Source organism: Salmo salar, chromosome ssa10 (genome assembly GCF_905237065.1).
Source record: "Salmo salar chromosome ssa10, Ssal_v3.1, whole genome shotgun sequence".
Taxonomy (NCBI): domain Eukaryota; kingdom Metazoa; phylum Chordata; class Actinopteri; order Salmoniformes; family Salmonidae; genus Salmo; species Salmo salar.
Genome location: NC_059451.1, coordinates 108,646,530 through 108,668,642, shown reverse-complemented (window position 1 = coordinate 108,668,642; position 22,113 = coordinate 108,646,530). Strand labels below are relative to the sequence as shown.

General features: G+C 41.2%; 2 protein-coding genes across 18 annotated transcripts in view; both read left to right on the top strand.

Moving 5' to 3' along the window:
- Positions 1-5,429, top strand: part of ppfibp2b (PPFIA binding protein 2b) — an 87,454-nt gene extending 82,025 nt beyond the window's left edge. For 14 of the 15 annotated variants that reach the window (XM_045688381.1, XM_045688384.1, XM_045688382.1 and 11 more), the window contains 3 exons: positions 2,975-3,100; positions 3,703-3,891; positions 4,548-5,429. In XM_045688381.1, coding sequence (XP_045544337.1) covers positions 2,975-3,100; positions 3,703-3,891; positions 4,548-4,751 — 519 coding nt within the window. In that variant the 3' untranslated portion in view covers positions 4,752-5,429. The remainder of the gene's footprint in view (positions 1-2,974; positions 3,101-3,702; positions 3,892-4,547) is intronic. The other variant, XM_045688378.1, reaches the window with a different exon arrangement.
- A 251-nt stretch (positions 5,430-5,680) lies between these two features.
- On the top strand, positions 5,681-11,850 carry rep15 (RAB15 effector protein). Of its 3 annotated transcripts, XR_006757078.1 has the most exons (4): positions 6,578-6,700; positions 8,115-8,174; positions 8,399-9,522; positions 10,878-11,850. XR_006757078.1 is itself a non-coding variant. In XM_045688393.1 (3 exons), exon 3 carries the CDS (start codon positions 8,438-8,440, stop codon positions 9,311-9,313), a length of 876 nt encoding a protein of 291 aa, XP_045544349.1. In that variant the 5' UTR covers positions 5,681-6,289; positions 8,115-8,174; positions 8,399-8,437; the 3' UTR covers positions 9,314-11,850. The 3 variants fall into 3 exon arrangements, 2 of the variants coding, with proteins under 2 accessions (XP_045544349.1, XP_045544348.1); XM_045688393.1 differs by lacking the exon at positions 6,578-6,700 and adding an exon at positions 5,681-6,289 and having other exon boundaries at positions 8,399-11,850; XM_045688392.1 differs by having other exon boundaries at positions 8,399-11,850.
- The last annotated feature ends 10,263 nt before the right edge of the window (positions 11,851-22,113 follow it).

Genomic DNA, 22,113 nt, shown 5'->3' with positions numbered 1-22,113 from the left:
TTCAGGTTTTATTTCTTTCATCACATTCAGAAGATGACATACACTCAATTAGTATTTGGTAGTATTGCCTTTAAATTGTTTAACTTGGGTCAAACGTTTCAGATAGCCTTCCACCAGCTTCCCACAATAAGTTGGGTGAATTTTGGCCCATTCCTCCTGACAGAGCTGGTGTAACTGAGTCAGGTTTGTCAGCCTCCTTGCTCACACACACTTTTTCAGTTCTGCCCACAAATTGTCTATAGGATTGAGGTCAGGTCTTTGTGATGGCCACTCCAATACCTTGACTTTGTTGTCCTTAAGCCATTTTTCCGCAACTTTGGAAGAATGCTTGGGGTCATTGTTCATTTGGAAGACCCATTTGCGACCAAGCTTTAACTTCCTGACTGATGTCTTGAGATGTTGCTTCAATATATCCCTATAATTTTCCTGCCTCATGATGCCATCTATTTTGTGGAGTTGATGTCATCTATTTTGTGAAGTGCACCAGTCCCTCCTGCAGCAAAGCACCCCCACAACATGATGCTGCCTCCCCCGTTCTTCACGGTTGGGATGGTGTTCTTCAGCTTGCAAGAATCCCCCTTTTTCTTTCAAACATAACGATGGTCATTATTGCCAAACAGTTCTATTTTTGTTTCATCAGACCAGAGGACATTTCTCAAAAAAGTACGATCTTTGTCCCCAATTGCAGTTGCAAACCGTAGTCTGGCTTTTTTTTATGCCAGTTTTGGAGCAGTGGCTTCTTCCTTGCTGAGTGGCCTTTCAGGTTATGTCGATATAGGACACATTTTACTGTGGATATAGATACTTTGTACCTGTTTCCTCCAGCATCTTCACAAGGTCCTTTGCTGTTGTTCTGGGATTGATTTGCACTTTTCGCACCAATGTACATTCATCACTAGGAGACAGAACGTGTCTCCTTCCTGAGCGGTATGACGGTTGCGTGGTGCCATGGTGTTTGTACTTGCGCACTATTGTTTGTACAGATGAACGTGGTACCTTCAGGTGTTTGGAAATTGCTCCCAAGGATGAACCAGACTTGTGTAGGTCTTAAATTTTTTTCTGAGGTCTTGGCTGATTTCTTTTCATTTTCCCATGATGTCAAGCAAAGAGGCACTGAGTTTGAAGGTAGACCTTGAAATACATCCACAGGTGCACCTCCAATTGACTCAAATGATGTCAATTAGCCTATCAGGAGCTTCTAAAGCCATGACATCATTTTCTGGAATTTTGCAAGCTGTTTAAAGGCACAGTCAACTTAGTGTGTGTAAACTTCTGACCCACTGGAATTGTGATACAGTGCCATAAGTGAACTAATCTGTCTGTAAACAATTGTTGGAAAAATGACTTGTGTCATGCACAAAGTAGATGTCCTAACCGACTTGCCAAAACAATAGTTTGTTAACCTGTTAGGGACAGATGTTCCGCTAGCGGAACACCTCACCAATATCCAATGGTATAGAGTGGCGCGAATTACAATTTTTCAAACATATGACTATTTTACACCATTTTAAAGACAAGACTCTCCTTTATCTAACCACATTGTCCAATTTCAAAAAGGCTTTACAACGAAAGCAAAACATTAGATTATGTCAGGAGAGTAGCCAGCCAGAAATAATCACACACCCATTTTTCAAGCTAGCATATATGTCACAAAAACCAAAACCACAGCTAAATGCAGCACTAACCTTTGATGATCTTCATCAGATGACACTCCTAGGACATTATGTTATACAATACATGCATGTTTTGTTCAATCAAGTTCATATTTATATCAAAAAACAGCTTTTCACATTAGCATGTTTTGTTCAGAACTAGCATACCCACCGAAAACTTCCGGTGAATTTACTAAATTACTCACGATAAACATTGACAAAAAACATAACAATTATTTTAAGAATTATAGATACAGAACTCCTTTATGCAATCGCGGTGTCCGATTTTAAAATAGCTTTTCGGTGAAAGCACATTTTGCAATATTCTGAGTAGACAGCCCGGCCATCACGGCTAGCTATTTTGACACCCACCAAGTTTGGCACTCACCAAACTCAGATAAGAAAAATTGGATTACCTTTGCTGTTCTTCGTCAGAAGGCACTCCCAGGACTTCTACTTCAACACCCAATGTTGTTTTGGTTCCAAATAATCCATAGTTATATCCAAATAGCTCCGTTTTGTTTGTGCGTTCAGGTCACTATCCGAAGGGTGATGCGCCGGCGCGTTTCGTGACAAAAAATTCAAAATATTCCATTACCGTACTTCGAAGCATGTCAAACGCTGTTTAAAATAAATTTTTATGCGATTTTTCTCGTAAAATAGCGATATTCCAACCGGGAGACGTTGTATCCGTTCAAACACTGAAAGAAGAAAATGGAGTCATCACATGCATGCGCGCACCTGTGTCATTATTCTCAGAAGTACCACTCTCCAAAACCCCTACTGTTTTTCTCCCAGAGACTGCAGAGTTATCATTCAACGTTCTGGCGCCTTCTGAGAGCCAATGAAACCCTTAGAAAATGTCACGTTACAGCAGAGATCCTGTATTTTCGATAAAGAGGCTACAGAAGGCCAAGAAATGGTCAGACGGGGCACTTCCCATATAGAATCTTCTCAGGTTTTGGCCTGCCATATGAGTTCTGTTATTCTCACAGACACCATTCAAACAGTTTTAGAAACTTTAGGGTGTTTTCTATCCAAATCTACTAATTATATGCATATTCTAGTTTCTGGGCAGGAGTAATAACCAGATTAAATCGGGTACGTTTTTTATCCGGCCGTGAAAATACTGCCCCCTATCCCAAACAGGTTAACAAGAAATTTGTTGAGTGGTTGAAAAATGAGTTTTAATGACTCCAATCTAAGTGTATGTAAACTTCCAACTTCAACTGTAGCTGTGTTTTGCTGTGACAATATAGGTCAAATGAAGATCCTACATTTGTAGTTGTGTTTTCTCATACATGTTTCATATTTCCTGCTAGAACAAGACTTCTCCCTCGGAGGTGGTTCAGTGGTCTAACCACAGAGTGATGGAGTGGCTTCGCTCAGTGGACCTGGCAGAATACGCACCCAACCTGAGGGGCAGTGGGGTGCACGGGGGCCTCATCGTAAGTAACCTGAGGGTCAGCGGGGTGCACGGGGGCCTCATTGTAAGTAACCTGAGGGGCAGCGGGGTTCCCGGGGGCCTCATCGTAAGTAACCTGAGGGGCAGCGGGGTGCACGGGGGCCTCATCGTAAGTAACCTGAGGGGCAGCGGGGTGCACGGGGGCCTCATTGTAAGTAACCTGAGGGGCAGCGGGGTGCACGGGGGCCTCATCGTAAGTAACCTGAGGGGCAGCGGGGTGCACCGGGGTCCTCATCGTAAGTAACCTGAGGGGCAGTGGGGTGCACGGGGGCCTCATCGTAAGTAACCTGAGGGGCAGCGGGGTGCACGGGGGCCTCATCGTAAGTAACCTGAGGGGCAGCGGGGTGCACCGGGGCCTCATCGTAAATACACACACCACATGACTGAATCAGCCCCTTCTTATACCTTTCTACTGTATATCAGCTCAGGTACATTTGGATACAGTCAGACATACAGTTCAAGACTCCCTAAAGCCAAGTTTATTTTGAATTAATCTATTTTACCAATTCATTCCATCTCAGTTTTCTGTGTAATTGTCTGTATGTAGCATGTATCTTCCTCTGAATCTTCTCTAATGACCCCTAGATTCTGGAGCCTCGTTTTAACTCAGATACCCTGGCCATGCTGCTGAACATCCCCCCTCAGAAGACCCTGCTGCGACGTCACCTGGCCACCAACTTCAACATGCTGGTGGGCTCCCAGGCTCAGCAGGAGAAGAGGGAGTTCATGGAGTCTTCAGGCTACGCTCCGCTCAGCACCACAGCCAAAGTCAGGGTAAGAGATGACAGTACTGTACTGTAGTAGGCCCAGGGCTGAACCACCACACTGTTAGGAGCCCTCTTTTTTTCATTCTTCCTCTCACTCTCCTCTTTCTCTCTCCCACTCTCTCTCTCCCCTTCCTCTCTCTCTCTGCCCCCCCACTCTCTCTCTCTGCCCCCCCACTCTCTCTCCCCCTCCTCCCTCTCTCTGCCCCCCACTCTCTCCTCTTTTTCTCTCTCTCTCTCTCTCTCTCCTCTTTCTCTCTCTCACCTCTTTCTCTCTCTTTCCCGCTAACCTCCTCCCCTTCCTCATCTCTTTAGAGAGACAGACAACACCTTAATCCTCAGTGTGATACCTCAGACCTGGCAAAGCTCTAAGACCACCTAGCAGCTTTGCGTGCAGCAGGCTTTTGTAGCACCAGCTCATGTCTAAGACTCACTGCTTTGTTAAGGCTAGCAGAAAATGTGCTGAGGAAAAATTTTGCAATAGCATAATGTACTTAGTCAGCACAATTAGGCTTAAAGGAACCTTTTATAGCAGCACTGCCTATTTTCTATGGTGTTTAGAAATCTATTCACTGATGTTGGTTAAAGGGCTAGAATAGAAGTGACACACAGCTTTATCTCAGTCTGTTCGTAAACCATGTTCCCTCTGTGCTATCTCCTGTTCAGCCAAAGAAGTTGGGCTTCTCAAACTTCGGCCACCTGAGGAAGAAGAGGTGTGACGAGTCAACAGACTACATTTGCCCCCTGGAGGCGGCCCAGGTCCAGGCGGTGCTGAACGGGGCCCACCGGCCCTACTCCGGCTTCAGGGGCCTCAGCCCCATCCTAGATAGAGACCCAGACAGAGGGGAGCAGGTGGGGCCAAACAGCTGATGATGTCAAACTACTGTACCTACCTACCCATCACTACTCAGCTTGCAGCCAATAACCCCACCTCTTCCTGCCATACCTATTCAACCCACCCCAGTACACCCACCTCCACACCCCTTACGTGCCATCATCTAACAATCAACCCCAGCCTCAGGCATGAGCTGCACTCTGGACACTTAAGAGTGGATGGTGAGTGGGATAGCTCACCGCTCCTATGTTCTCGGTGGATTCATAAGCCTAGTGTTCAGCTGTGATCTATCACCTCACCCCTTTAATGCAGTAGGATAATACTACTATTGTAAACAATATTGTGCATCATTTGAATGATCATTTTAACACCTGTATTTGAGATTCACATAATGGTATTCATCCATTGTTTTTAAATATATTCGTCAGACAGTTATGGATGAACTTGTGCAATATTTGCATATGGAGGAATGCATTTCATATATTTATGTTGGTAAATAAATTGAAAGAAGTGCAATGAGATTTTATAGCTGTGCACATTTTGATGGATTCCAGATTGTGATTACGCACTGTTATTTTCATATATGACTGTTATAATATTTTTATAGTTAAAGATAACGCTTCAATCAAAGAATCCCTCGTTGTCATTAATTGTAAATAGCATTATCCAAATCCATCAATAAAAATCGTAAGTGTTTTATTCTTCCTGATAAATTCTATTCAATCTTTATTCAAAGTATGCTTTTCTCATTAGAGAAGGAGACAGTAGTCTTGTCTCCGTTTTACGATGAAATTATGCTCATTTTAAGTAAACTTGAATCAAAGAGACACTAGTAATGAAATACATTGTGCAGTGCAGAGACATCAGCATGCATCATTAATTAACCATTATCATTCACTAACTGGCTCATCAATTCTTCTGATCATCATGATTGACCCATTATATGCAAGATGGAGTAGTGCATGTTGGAGCACCTTGGGGGGGACTCAACCATCTTCAGGTACATCTTTATCATAAATCCATAATGGCCACGTTCTAGGCTGACTACACTGCAGACACCTGCCAGATCTCACAACACCTGGATATGTATCTAAATTACATATCAGCTAATCACATCATATTGCAGTCTGATACCCGACTGCACAGTTGATGACATGGCACGTAATCATTGGTTTATGCAATGCAACGACTGCAATGTAGTTGGCATGGAATGTGACCTATGACTTGATCAGTGGTGCTTGCTTAACAGCTAGATCCTTCTACCCTGCCACCCATCATGCATGGGACTAAACAAAGCACTGTGTATTATGTCATTGATGACCTGGCCTGTCAGTAGTACAAGTAGCTCTAGGACTAGGGGCTCTATTCAATCCATATTGCGGACATTCAGCGTTACTGCATTCACAAGAAATGCTGCATATGTCAGCTCAATCGGAGATGAACTTCAACGATCCAGTTTGAATGGAGCCCCTGGGTGTTGTGTTTGATGAAAGGCCTGACTTTGCAGATGGTGGTGACAGAGGGGCCCGTGCTGCAGATAGAAGCTCTGTCTGATGGAATCAACCAACTCACGGTAAGTAGCTCCTCGGTCAGTCTCATTCAACAAGCTTTTTATATCTGTTTAATTAAATAACCAGATAACAAAGTATTTCCTTTTAAGCTGTTGTGTTTTACTTTTCTCCTCAATGCTGTGGTACTATGCTGTTATTATATTTGCTGACGGCAGGCGTTGCAACTGAACAAACATTTTGAATTTACTTTGTTGGGACATTAGCCTTAAGCCTTTAACTGACACACATTGCAGCATAACACACCCTGCTAACCCCAGCCCCTGGCCCTTCTTGCTTTCAGTATTTGCTTAGCCGAGATGAGGTTCTGAAGGAGATGAGACGCCCTCAAACAGCACTAGTCTGAGAGGATGCCATGCTGGCCACACTAACCAACACAGCCAATCAACCAAGGGAAAGCGCGGTCCAAACTCAACGTAGGGGGCTTTACCAGCAACCTCAACTGGTCATATCCCTTATCTCATCATAATACAGGACTATAATGAACACTAGTTCTGTATTAGTGACAGAAACACAATGAACGCTGAAGCCATTCTGTCTTACGTGTGTCATTGGAGTGTAGCTCTTCCAAACTAAATAGTGAATAGTATGTACTTTGTCTTTTTGGTGAAAAGTATAGGCCTACCGCAAGCCTCTTAAACATGTATTAAAGTGCTCTTTTCCCTATGTAATCTATTTCCCTGTAATATCGGCCAAACTGTATTATTTTGTACAATATATGTACATATCATATTTTACAACTTGTTTGTTACATATACTGAACAAAAATATAAACACAACATGCAACAATTTCAAAGATTTTACTTCATATAACATCAGCACACGTGACCTGCGGTTGTGAGGTCGGTTGGATGTACTGCCAAATTCTCTAAAACAACATTGGAGGCCGCTTATGGTAGAAAAATGAACATTCAATTCTCTGGCAACAGCTCTGGTGGACATTCCTGCAGGCAGCATGCCAATTACATGCTCCCTCAAAACTTGAGACATCTGTGAAATTGTGTTGTGCGACAAAAGTGGCATATATTGTCCCCAGCACAATAAGCAATTCATTGTACCTTTATTTAACTAGGCAAGTCAGTTAATAACAAATTCTTATTTTCAATGACAGCCTAGGAACAGTGGGTTAACTGCCTTGTTCAGGGGCAGAACGACAGATTCCACCTTGTCAGCTCAGGGATTCGATCTTGCAACCTTTCGGTTACTAGTCCAACACTCTAACCACTAGGCTACGCTGCCACCCCACAATCTGTTTAATCCGCTTCTTGATATGTCACACCTGTCAGGTGGATGAATTATCATGGCAAAGGAGAAATGCTCACTAACAGGGATGTAAACAAATTTGTGCACAACATTTGAGAGAAATAAGCTTTTTGTGCATATGGAACATTTCTGGGATCTTTTATTTCAGCTCATGGAACATGGGACCAACACTTTACATGTTGCGTTTATATTTTTGTTCAGTATATGTTTTCAAGGTTACCTGGACACATCCCTGATTAAAATAAGGCACTAGGTCATACTGGAAACAAACACACCCAACACTTAATACAGCTAATTTGTATTGGAACAATAAGAAACAGGTTTTTCCATGTTTCCACACATAATTGGCATATATTTGTATAGGCAGACGTAGTCTTTGTGGTAAGTCCCTTTAACAAGTCACCAGACCAGAGGATCCCTTCTGTGAGAGAGCAAACACTAAGGGAAGCCTGCTCTCTAAGAGTTCGGTAACCCAGTGTACTGTCCAAAGCCAGGCATAACCTGTATGAGGATCCTTCTGCTGGTTGTTCATCTGCTTCAATCCAGCACATCCTAATATCTCACTAGGGTTCCAGAGAGGAGAGAGGGGCTGGAGCTGTTCCAAACATCAAAGGCAGACCCATACTGGTGAGTTTTCATTTCATTTAATAGGACTTTTTTGCCAATTTGGAGCAAACACAGTACAATCCAAATATGTTTGTAGTTTCTAAGGTCTGGGTTCCATTAGGGTTGGGTACCATCAACACTTATGTACCTTCAACCCCTGTTATTACACAAGTAGAATGTTGTAACCTTTATGTAAATGATCATTTCTACAACAATAAACTATACTGTTGTTATCACATGTTCAGGTTATAAGGGAAACCACCCTCTAACCTAGTCCTGTAGACATGGGGAAGATAGAGAGCAAACAACCAGCCCCGGACATTCCCAAGATAATCTCAACCTGGTGGGAGAGGCTACAGAAGAAGCCACCAGCTCCAACCATGACCATTCCAAACATGAACTTTAACTTCCCAACCCTGTGGGGAAGGAGAGAGAGCAAGCTACCAGACCCAGACATACCCAGTATATTCTCCACTCTGTGGAGAACCCCCAACAACGCCAATGATTTTGTCCCTCTATTCAACGACTGTGTGGGGATAGCTGCAGCTAGGACCCAGGAGTACCTCCTGTTCCTGGACCCAGAGGACAAGTTCCAGCCTAGCCCGGCAGCCCTCAATGATATCTTCCTAATGACCTACATCACCCAGAGCAGCCACCTCCACATGACCGACTCCTTCAACTGCACCACCATGACCAAGCAGCAGCGCATCCTCCTGGGTGCTGACTGGGTGTGGGCTGTGCTGGAGAGGCCCACCAAGAACCCCCGCATCCAGATCGCCGTGCAGATCCTGCACCTGCCCGAGAGGGGAGGGCCAGCCGAGGACATCCCCCCGGAGGTGTACACTGAATCCATGCAGATGGCCAAGATGGAGTCAGCTCATAAGAACAAGGCAGAGAGGATGGTGGATTTCTGTGCCTCCATCGGTAATGACTGCTACGCCCTCTTTCTCCTCTTTGGCCGCAAGGGCGACCCGGGCAACATTTACGGGGTGCTGAGCAACAACTTTCACGCTGCTATAGGGAAGACTAAGATCAACCGTGCACTCATTGAGAATTTCTTTAAAGGGTCCAGGTACTTACACACGCCCACTGGAATGCTACAGGCTATTGTCACCAAGAGAGATTCTGACCCTTTAACTTTGCTCATCAAGTTTACCTGACCAGTGTGACCGATGACAGAGCAGCCATATGGGACCTTTCAGATGACTCTGTTTACTGTAGTGTTTCACATGGGAGGATGGACTGTTGTGATTGGTGGGTTTATGCTTGCCTGGGACTTGGGGAACCAGTGTGCTGAAATTGGCCTGTGTCCATGTGTTGTTTGTGGACTACTGACCCATGCCTGCTGACAGCTGCTCACACCCCCGTGGTTAGTATTTCTGTTAGAGCTCTATTCAATCAGACCCGCTTTAGCCGACATCTGCATAGCGGTTGTTTTGGCGTGTCGGAGATGAAACTGCGTTAGAGCTGTCAAATCCAAAAGCGGCTCCTGACATTATGCCTAAAGCGGATATTGCTATTGGCTGCACAGAGTCACATTAAGAGAAATACCATGCAGCCTTGTTTACAAGTTGGAACACTGGAATGTAAGATGGAATCTACACCTCCATTAAGATGATAGAAACCCTCATTATTTAGTTGAATGATTTTCAGTTTGAGCGTCATTATTTCTATATAGCCTACACTTTCTCCTTCTGAACTTCTAACGAAAGTGGGACGGGTGTGGCTTTGTGACAATGATCAAGAGCAGCTGCTCACCGATTTGACAGCTCCAATGCAGTTACACCTCCGACACAGCCAAAACATCAGCTATGTGGGTGTCGGCTATTGCCAGTTAATGCATGATCTGATTGAATCTAGGCCTTAATGGACTTAACACTTCACTGGCATTGCACTTATGTGGAAATTCACACAAACTACCTATCTGCTATCACTACTCATTGACATTAAAACCTCTGTACAGCTTATGTTGACATGGAAACTGATTTGCCACAAAATATTTTTGTATTTTCTAGGATGGACTTAATGACTGAACACATTGTGATAGCTTCACCCAAAACCAAATTCTAAGTTCATTTGATTAAGGTGGATTGTTCTCTTAAAGTTGAGTCAAAGTAGGAAATAACAGGATATAACAACAGTTCAAAAATAAATTAATTACATATTTCTGGATGTCTTGAGTTATCTTGTTTAGAAGAGGATTATTTATGTTGAGGATTATGCTCAGTGGTAAGTAGCATAATGTAAATGAAGGGATTTGTGTTTAAATATGCAGGTTTGCTAAGGCCTCATGTTATATATGCACAGTGTGGTGCCGAGAATAATACTACTCTTTCTCCCCAATACCACAAAGACATCAGATTATGTTTAGAGATGGATTTAATGAGTAATGAGATTCAACAAAACATCCAAATGCTTTAGATACAGTACATAATTAGAACAATTATTACTGAAACAGTTCAAACATACTAAAACCCAACTAACCTTTCACAGTATATCACACAAAAAAAGTTCTTTGAATGTTCAACATGCAAATATGACATTTGTTATTCAAAACGCTTGAGAATATCCTGTTGGTCTTCAAACGTAGGCTGTTACATTGTGTTCTACACACAGAATTCAATAGAACATATTGTCTTAAATGTCCTGGTGTGTTTTAATGTATCTGTGCCTAGTTGGAGGCCTGGGTGTTATCAGTATGTGAATGTGTTCTCTGTCTTGTAGCCCAGAGTGGAGAGGTTGGGGTGCCATGGATGCTGGGTCATGGGGGGTGGGCCACACATGACAATGAGCACATCGTTGGACGCCAGGGGAAGGTGCTCTTTCATCATATCAGCGTTCACAAACCCTGAGCTGTACTTCCAGTCTGTAATCAGAAGAAAACACGAGCTGAATTTAACCGTTTTTAATCAACAGATACGGATCAGCCCTGCAGGCCAATTAAATGATCACACCCTGTTAGCGAAGATGTGTTTCATTTATGTGGAACTAATGGATGAGTGCCAGGATAGACAATTAGCCAGAGCCTCATTTGCATACTGTACCATATGAGGAAGCTACAGTATAGCTGACGGGTCACATGGCAAAACAGAATCTAAATAGAACGTTTAGATCATAGCGATGTTGTGACATGATTGGAGGGGGACGAGTTTCCATTCATTCAGTTGACATCAGTAACAAACCAATTCAAAAGGGTTGCTGCAGGTGCACCTTTGGGGATTTTTTGGTTATTGTCTAGCAGTCAGTCAGTCAGTCCCTACAAAGGGTGTTATAATATGGTAACACAGCATGGTAAAAAAAATGTTTTGCAGTCTAACACGAATGATACAATGGTATTAGCCCATGACAACCCTGTACCTTAATCTTTTTTATCATGGAATACTATGGTCTTACCCTGTGGAGGCTTGTCTAGAGTGAACCACAAATTGAGTTGTTCAGAGTGACTCTTCAGCACCTTCTCTAGTTCCTCCCACAGTAGAATATCCTTAGTCTGGGGGCAAGAGACCATAATTAGAAGAAGGTTTACAATTGCTAGTGCTTCAACTGATATAGTATGTCATTGAGTCTTGTTAAACCATACTAAAGGTGAGACATTGATCTTGGTTGTCTATCATCAGATCGTCAATAAGTAAGCAGGTCTACACCTGTTGTATTCGGCGCATGTGACTAATAAAATTTGATTTGATTTTTGATTTGATGATTGTCATTGAAGTTGTATTCATAACAAGCTCTGTGTCCACTTCATTGATAATCCACTGTGATGGTTTAATACTGTGTGGGATGTGACTCTTCCCTGTATGCCGGTGAGACTGACCTGGTTAGCAAACATGAGGGAGCTCTTGGTGGCATCTGCAGGGTCTGCTGTAATACTGTGAATCAGCTGCAGCATAGAGGTAATCCCCGAAAAGCATTTAAGACAATTTGCAGTTTTTCAACTCAGAGCACATGAATTATGCTAAGAGAAACAGTTACACAAATTGTGTTTTCCTGAGGAGGAAGAAGACATGTCTCGTCCCAAAGAATTTATGCTACCCACGTATTTCTAAATAAATACTTGACACATACAGTTCCTACCTGTTCCACCAGCGATCATTCGCATACAGTATGTTTAATTGTGGACCTTAGCCTCAGACTTCTTATTAGGTTGAATGGCAAATTTGCTTTAAAATTGGGAGAAATTGGTTTCAATAAGGTTTGAGAAAGGGTTGATGCATTGTATTACATTGCCCTCTATTGGTCAAACAATGATAATGCCATGATGAAGCACAGCATGGTACACACCTTATTAGAATGACTAGATCACACACACACAGACACACACACAGACACACACACAGACACACACACACACACACACACACACACACACACACACACACACACACACACACACACACACACACACACACACACACACACACACTTATCATTTCTTGTGTATACAAGCAGGCCAGGTCCTCTGAAGTCTATTTTGTCTCCAATGCTCATGGCGTCCAGGGACTGGGACATCTTACCTCTGTCAGGATAGTTAGGGAGAATGTTTTTGTAGTACACCTGGGAAAACATAGGCACAAGTTATGATAAACTTTCCCCTACAAGTAATTCAAATTATTGAAATTCAATTCCAAACATCCAAATCCATCTTTATGGTGTCAGATCCTTGCTGTTATATTGTAAAAAGTCTGAACAAACTCAAATGATGTGTTTGAGAGGGCTGATGAATAAGAGTACCTTGACCACCAGGTCAACAAAGCCCTGGTCCTCATCCCTGGAGACAGGAGTGTAGTTTCCCATGGACCTTAGCTGACAGGTGCACATGCTGTCCTGGGTGGGTGGAAAGGGGTACATGGGGTGAAAGGGGCAGAAAAGTGATAGTACCATCTTCTCAGGCAGTCCTTGTGGTATTTATAAGTCCTTGATATACCCAGATAAGTAGGTCTCTGGTCTGATAGGATACTGGTGCTGTTGCATTGCCTGATGAATGAAATAAGTGTTTAGTGTAGCATCAGTACTTACTGGCAGTCCAAGGATGTGTGTTGAAGAGGGAAGTCCAAAGCGAAACCGCTTTGTATCATGGCTTACATCCTGCGCAGAAACAGAGCTGCAAAGTTGGAATACTGTAACTTTAATTTCACCGGCAGACCAACTCAATAGCAGCTTGAAGTTAGAAACCTTAACTATTATTTTAAATCAATCAATGACTAAAATACTAAGGGCTTGTTTCAATCTATATCGCTATAGAGTGATTGAAATGTAAAGGCAATGTGCCCTATCCCCGCGAAAAGTTCAAAAAGGCCACATCCAAACAGAGAGCCCCTTGGATGAGTGAGGACACTAATCAATGAAAGAGAAACTGCAGAAAGGCAGAGCAGAAGTGAAAAAAGCCAAAGTTGCAGGTCTATTATGATATCCTGAGAGAGCAACTTGACATACATAACAAGGCAATTAGAAATGCCAGACAGGCACATTATTCGAACTTGATCACTATTAATCAGAATAATTTGAGAGTGCTCTTCTCGAACATTGATTCCCTGATAAATCCTTCCCCCGCAAACCGATGTGAACTTTCCTCCACATCTAAATGTGATGAGTTTACGGCGTATTTCAGAGATAAGATTAGGCTGGGTATCAGTCAAACAAGACCTGACGAGAAGTTTGATATGTGTCCTAGCCTACCACGCAAAGGCACTATGGATTTATTTTCCCTGGTTGACACAGACATGCTGCAAGCTATTGTTAATCACTCCCTGTTCATATGCACTTTCCCCCCTGCTCTAAAAACTACTATGGTGAAACCCCTTCTGAAGAAATGTAATCTAGAATCTTCAGCATTTAGCAATTTTTGTCCAATCTCCAACTTTCCATTCTTGAGCAAAATTCTGGAGAAATTGGTGTTCAAACACCTAAATGATTTTTTAAATGCCAACTGTATTTTTGTTAAATTACAATTCCAATGATGTCCTTCTGGACAGACTGGAGAGGTGTGTTGCCCTCAGGTCCAGTTCTAAATTGGTTTAGGACCTATTTAACCGGTCAAGAGTTTTTTTCTCAACATTGATAAACATAACTCAGAGAAAATACATGTCACATGTGGCGTTCCACAAGGTTCGATTTTGGGTCCGGTACTGTTCAGTTTATATACAGGGGTATGTTATCAGAAAGCACAACATTGATTTTCATTGCTACACAGACGATACACAACTGTACATGTCTGTATCACCAGAGGATTTTAGCTCCACAGATAAATGATTAGACTGTATTAGTGATTTAAATACTTGGATGGCTCACAACTTCCTCCAGCTAAATCAAGTCAAGACCGAGGTAATTATTGTTGGATTCAAAACACAGAGAGAAAATCTAGCTGTAGATTTTAATTCATGGGCTATAAAGACAAAATACTAGGTAAAAAACCTACGTGTTATTTTAGATTCTTAACTAAATTTCGAATCACACATTAGGAATGTGACCAGCTTTTTACCACCTGAGGAACATTGCCAAGGTGCGGCCGTTTCTCTCTCAGGCTGATAAAGAGAGACTCATCCATGCTTTTATTACAAGCAGGCTAGACTACAGTAATGCTCTCCTGTCTGTGTTCTACCCAAAAAAGCCATTGGTCAACTGCAAAACATACATTTACATTTTAGTCATTTAGCAGACGCTCTTATCCAGAGCGACTTACAGTAGTGAATACATACATTTCATGCATTTTTTCTTTTTGTACTGGCCCCCCGTGGGAATCGAACCCACAACCCTGGCGTTGCACACACCATGCTCGACCAACTGAGCCACAGGGAAGGCTGACATACAGAATGCTGCAGCACAAGTACTGGCCAAGACCAGACGGAGAGCACATTACACTGGTTTTAAGATTTCTGCATTGGCTGCCTGTGAGTTTTAGAATTCATTTTAAGATTCTTCTGTTTTTTTTTGATCAATTCATGATTGTGCACCCCAATGCATGTCAGACATGCTTTTAAGTTATACACAGTAGGTCCCTCAGGTCCTCTGGCACTGGCCTTTTAACTGTCCAAAAGCTTAGGACCAAGAGATGTGGAGAGGCAGCCTTTAGTTACTACGCCCCCCCCTGCCAGAGAACCTGTGGGGGGGCCGAAACTGTAGACATATTTAAAAAACATATTTTCAGTTTTACTTTTCCTTAGGGTGCTCTTTAGATGTTCAGTTTGTGTCATTACTTAATTTTTTTATCTTATGTTTGTTGTGTAGTAAATATTTCAGCTTTTATTTTCATTGTTTTTTATTCGTTTTTTCCTGTAAAGCATATTGTGTTGCATTCCATGTCTGAAATGTGCTGTATAAATAAAGCTTGATTTGATTTGTTTGCGGAGACTGCATTCATGTAAACGCTGCATGTCATTTAAATCGGAAATTACCTTTGAGATTGAAATTTAATCTCGCAATACGTATTGAATCAAGCCCTACATTTGTGACAATCCTATAATTTATGTCAGAAGAATCAGAATGATCAGAATATTTTTTTGCAGGCCATGAACTCTAAAACAAGTAGAAACACATGGGAAAGAGGGAAGGTAGGATTTATCTATACTACAATGTCATTTTATTTATTTATGTGACTTGCAAACCTGCTGTAAAATGAATGTGTTCTGGCCAGATTACGAGAGGATGTCAAGTCATTGTTATTCTTTGTTTGTCATTATAAATAAGATCCAATGGTGTTTATCGGTGAGAGTGGAAAGGGGCTCTATCCGAGGGATCAAGACGGGATGACTGGGAGGGCATCAGACACTTCCCTGAAGCATGTGTGGGGCTTCCACTCATCTCACTTCGGTCTTTCGGAGAACCCACTCTCCCCAAGTAGAGACCCACTAGCTACTATACTTTAATTAAATTCACAAGGTATTACAAACTGACCACAGTATTTAAAAGGCAGTCTTTCTCCAGTGTATTTATGACATAATCCACAGACTGTTGGTACATTAGGAGAGGAGTTGGAGCGTTAAAGCCCTAAAAAGGCACAGGGCCTCAAAGTACAATGTAGTACTTTGCTTTATGTTTTTTGTGTGTTCTCTGTTAAATGTTTGCTCAGCCTACATGTTCAAACATGCTATGTATATAATAACTATGTATTCATACTATGACTCTCCCATATCCATGGGATGTACACCGCCCTATGACAAGTCTGCTAAAATGTTTTGTCTGGTTCTTCAATGATGGACGGAACAGACAAGGCCAACAAAATCCAATTTATTACATGGAATGTACATGGACTCCATAATGGAAAGAAAAAGCATAAGGTTCTTGAACATTTAAAGAGATTGTCAGCAGATGTGGTTTTCCTGCAAGAGGTACATTTCAAAAAGGAGAAATGTAATAATTTAAAAAGGGAGCTGGGTTGGAGAGGCCTATACTGCCACCTACTGTATTCAATGAGTATTCAACGTATAGATTCAGTATTTAGTCTGATATTCAAATACAACAGAATGTACAGTTGACAGTAAACGCAATGAATGTAATTTATGCCCTAAAGAAATAAAAGGAATGTTCAAAGGCCATTATTAGAATACTATCACCATAGGCAGTCTATTTCTTAAAGAGTTCACTTGGTGTAGACATCCTGACAAACAAGAATACACCTTTTTCCCTTATATCCCAGTACCTTACATGGTGAAAAATACATATTGGTTTAATTGTATATCCCCCAGGGGAAAATCTCGGGGGGTGGGTTTAGCAGGCGACCTAAATCACACATATAGCAAGTTAGACAACAATAAAAAGGATATATTCAAGGAACCTCCAAAGAGGCTGAAAAAAATGTAATCTCTACAAATAATCTAAAGGACATCTGGAGATTACTATTCAACTACAGAAGACTACTCCTTTTTTCTCAAAGTAAGAAAATCTACTCAAGAATTGACTACATTTACAGTATATTTCCCAAAATTCACTCAATTTATTGGGTAAAGAAATCCATGACATAGTGATATCGGATCATTCTCCTGTATCATGCTTAATTACACCAACATAAAATATACTTAGTGACAGAATATGGAGAATGAACAGAGCGCATCGTCAAGAACCGAAATGTATTAAATACATCAACAACAAAAATAAAAACCTTTACCATTACAAATGAGGACAGAGTAAAGCCCTCCCCTGACATAATTTGGGATGTTAAGGCATACATTAGGGGGATGATAATCTCATTCTTGGCAAAAGATAAATCTGAGTTCAAGAGGAAAACATTTCTGAACTTAAGCAGGCATGTGATATTTTAGATTGAAGAGAGCCAACAACTACAGATTAAACTAAAATTAAACATACTATTTACTGGCAAATAAACCCAGTAAACACTTTGCATTCCTCACAAATGAATACCTGTCAAACCAGTTATAGTTTTAAAAGATAAGGATACAAATGCTTCAATTAGACAATGCTATTAATTTCCATTTTAATTTAATTAATTTCCATGCTCTACCAACTGTGGCTCAGTTCGTAGAGCATGGAGTTTGCAACGCCAGGGTTGTGGGTTCGATTTCCCACGGGGGACCAGTACGGAAAAAATAAAATGTATGAAATGTATGCATTCACTACTGTAAGTCGCTCTGGATAAGAGCGTCCGCTAAATGACTAAAATGTAAAAATGTAAAGGCTTTTATGAAAATCTATATAAATCCGAATTAAACAGTTGAACTGATCTTACAGCCTTAGACTCAAAAAAACTGAAGCAACAATCAGGAAAACTAATAATAACAAAACTTTCACGTGAAAAAAAGCATCAGGTATGGACAGCTTTCCCATAGAATTTGAATTAACATTCTGGGACAAAGTAGCGCTTCTAATTACTGAAATGATAAGACAGACAATACTGTGCAAAAGTTTTAGGCAGGTGTGAAAAATACTGTAAAGTAAGAATGCTTTCAAAAATAGACATGTTAATAGTTTTAATTTTTCAATTAAAGAAAAGTGAGTGAACAGAAGAAAAAAATCTACATTAAATCCATATTTGGTGTGACCACCCTTTGCCTTCAAAACAGCATCAAATCTTCTAGGTACACTTGCACACAGTTTGAAGGAACTCAGCAAACATCTTGGCGAACTAACCACAGTTCTTCTGTGGATTTAGGCTGCCTCAGGTGCTTCTCTCTCTTCATGTAATCCCAAACAGATTCGATGATGTTGAGATCAGGGCTCTGTGGGGGCCATACCATCACTTCCAGGACACCTTATTCTTCTTTATGCTGAATATAGTTCTTAATGACTTCCACTGTATGTTTGGGGTCGTTGTCATGCCGCAGAATAAATGTGTTGCCAATCAGGTGCCTCCCTGATGGTATTGCATGATGGATAAGTATCTGCCTGTACTTCTCAGCATTGAGGAGACCATTAATTCTGACCAAATCCCCAACTCCATTTGCAGAAATGTAGCCCCAAACTTGCCAGACTTGATACATATTAATCAAACAGGGTTTATTAAAACCTGTTGGGGCTAGGGGGCAGTATTTGCACGGCCGGATAAAAAACGTACCCGATTTAAACTGGTTACTACTCCTGCCCAGAAACAAGAATATGCATATAATTAGTATATTTGGATAGAAAACACTCTAACGTTTCTATAACTGTTTGAATGGTGTCTGTGAGTATAGCAGAACTCATATGGCAGGCCAAAACCTGAGAAGATTCCATACAGGAAGTGCCCTGTCTGACAATTTGTTGTCCTTCTGTTGCATCTCTATCGAAAATACAGCATCTGTGCTGTAAAGTGACATTTTCTAAGGCTTCCATTGGCTCTCTAAAGCCGCCAAAAAGTGGAATGGGGTGTCTGCTGTCTCTGGGCAAAGAACAGCAGCAGAGTTTGTGAGTGGTCAGCCTGGGGACAGTGAGACTGAGATGCGCGTTCACGAGACTACTCCATTTTTTTCTTTCAGTCTTTGAATGAATACAACGTTGCCCGGTTGGAATATTATCGCTATTTTACGAGGAAAATCGATGATTTTAAACAGCGTTTGACATGCTTCTAAGTACGGTAATGGAATATTTTGAATTATTTTTGTAAGGAAATGCTCCCTTTGGATAGTGACCTGAACATACGGACAAAACGCCGCTATTTGAATATAACTATGGATTATTTGGAACCAAAACAACATTTGTTGTTGAAGTAGAAGTCCTGGGAGCGCATTCTGATGAAGAACAGCAAAGGTAATCAAATTTTTCTAATAGTAATTCTGAGTTTAGTGAGCCCCAAACTTGGTGGGTGTCAAAATAGCTAGCCGTGATGGCCGAGCTATGTACTCAGAATATTGCAAAATGTGCTTTCGCTGAAAAGCTATTTTAAAATCTGACACCGCGATGGCATACAGGAGTTCTGTATCTATAATTCTTAAAATAATTGTTATGTATTTTGTCAACGTTTATCATGAGTAATTTAGTAAATTCACCGGAAGTTTTCGGTGGGTATGCTAGTTCTGAACATCACATGCTAATGTAAAAAGCTGGTTTTTGATATAAATATGAACTTGATTGAACAAAACATGCATGTATTGTATAACATAATGTCCTAGGAGTGTCATCTGATGAAGATCATCAAAGGTTAGTGCTGCATTTAGCTGTGGTTTTGGTTTTTGTGACATATATGCTTGCTTTGAAAATGGCTGTGTGATTATTTTTGGCAGGGTACTCTCCTGACATAATCTAATGTTTTGTTTTCGCTGTAAAGCCTTTTTGAAATTGGACAATGTGATTAGATTAACGAGAGTCTTGTCTTTACAATGGTGTAAAATAGTCATATGTTTGAGAAATTGAAGTTATAGCATTTTTGAGGTATTTGTATTTCGCGCCACGCGATTCCACTGGCTGTTGACTAGGTGCGTCCCACCTAGCCCATAGAAGTTAAAAATAGACACTTACAAAAAATACAAGAACATGTTTCAATATGATACAATAAGCTAAAATACAAGATGTAGAATTATCAATATTGGCATTGGATGCTGAAAAGGCTTTCTACTGTCTTGAATGACCTTTTCTATTAAAGACTTTGGAAGCCTTCAACTTTCCAGTTGAAATAATACATGTCATAATAATGTTATATAAATATCCTAAAGCAATTATGTACACAAATAATACATTATCTGAATAAATTGCTTTAGAAAGGAGCACAAGACAGGGATGCCCTCTGTCCCCCCTCGTGTTTGCACTAGCAATTGAACCAGTTGCTGAATTAGACAGGACCCAAATATAACAGGTATCAGTAAAGGTAAACATGAGTATAAACTAAACTTATTTGGCCGACAATCTCGTGATGTACTGTACCTGGCAAATATTGAAAACTCAATGCCCCCCTTGTTAAAACTATTTTCAGAATACTCTAAAATCTCTGGATATTTTTCCTATTGCCATTATTTTAGTTTTAGTTTTTAGTTTAAGTTTTTTCCACATGTATTTTGCAATTCTTTAAGTGGACCACAAAAAAATAAAAAAATACTTAGGATGCTTAATAAGGTGACAACAAACCAAAAATATATACAATAAAGATAACGTTATCCCATTACTCAACAACATGAAAGCAGATCTAATTAAATGGAAAAATTTTCTCATAAATCTTACAGTTAAAGAATAAACCTTTTTAGAATGGCATGGCTTATAAAGTTTTTACACTGAAGAAAAATAAAACGCAACATGCAGCAATTTAAAAGATTTTACTGAGTTACAGTTCATATCATGATATCAGTCAATTGAAATAAATTCATTTAGGCCCTAATCTATGGATTTCACATGTCTGGGAATACAGATATGCATCTGATCGTCACATATACCTTAAAAAAAGGTAGGGGCCTGGATCAGAAAATCAGTCAGTATCTGGTGTGACCACCATTTGCTTCATGTAGTGCGACACACCTCCTTCACATAAAGTTGATCAGGCTGTTGATTGTGGCCTGTGGAATGTTGCCCTACTCCTCTTCAATTGCTGTACGAAGTTGCTGGATATTGTCGGGAACTGGAACACGCTGTCATACACGTCAATCCAGAGCATCCCAAACATGCTCAATGGGTGACATGGCAGCGGATGAATGGCACATCACTGTCTCTCTGTGCATTCAAATGGCCATCAATACAATGCATTTGTGTTCATTGTCTGAAGCTGATGCCTGCCCATACCATAGCCCCACAGCCACCATGGGGCACTCTGTTCACAACGTTGACATCAGCAAATTGCTCGTCCACACACGACGCCATACACGCTGTCTTCCATCTGCGTGGTACAGTTGAAACCAGGATTCATCCGAGAAGAACACACTTCTCCAGCGTGTCAGAGGCCATTGAAGGTGAGCATTTGCCCACTGAAGTCGGTTACAATGCCAAACTACAATCAGGTCAAGACCCTGATTGAGGATGACAAGCATGCAGATGAGCATCCCTGAGACGGTTTCTGACAGATTGTGCAGATATTCTTTAGTTATGCAAACCCACAGTTTCATCAGCTGTCTGGGTGGCTGGTCTCAGACAAACCCGCAGGTGAAGAAGACAGATGTGGAAGGGCTGGCGTGGTTGCACGTGGTCTGCGGTTGTGAGGCCGGTTGGACGTACTGCCAAATTCTCTAAAACGACATTGAAGGAGGTTTATGGTAGAGAAATTAACATTCAATTCTCTGGCGACAGCTCTGGTAGACATCCCTGCAGTCATCATGCCAATTGCTAGCTCCTTAAAAACTTGAGACATCTGTGGCATTGTGTTGTGTGGCAAAACTGCACATTTTAGAGTGGCCTTTTATTGTCCCCAGCACAAGGTGCACCTGTGTAATGATCATGCTGTTTAATCAGCTTCTTGATATGCCACACCTGTCAAGTGGATTAATTATCTTTGGCAAGGGAGAAATACTCATTAACAGGGATGTAAATACATGTGTATACAACATTTGAGAGAAATAAGCTTTTTGTGCATATGGAATATTTATGGGATCTTTTATTTCTGCTCATGAAACATGGG

Bases quoted from the DNA above. Each gene is read 5' to 3' on its own strand.
- rep15 (XM_045688393.1), top strand. From the start codon at position 8,438: ATGGGGAAGATAGAGAGCAAACAACCAGCCCCGGACATTCCCAAGATA.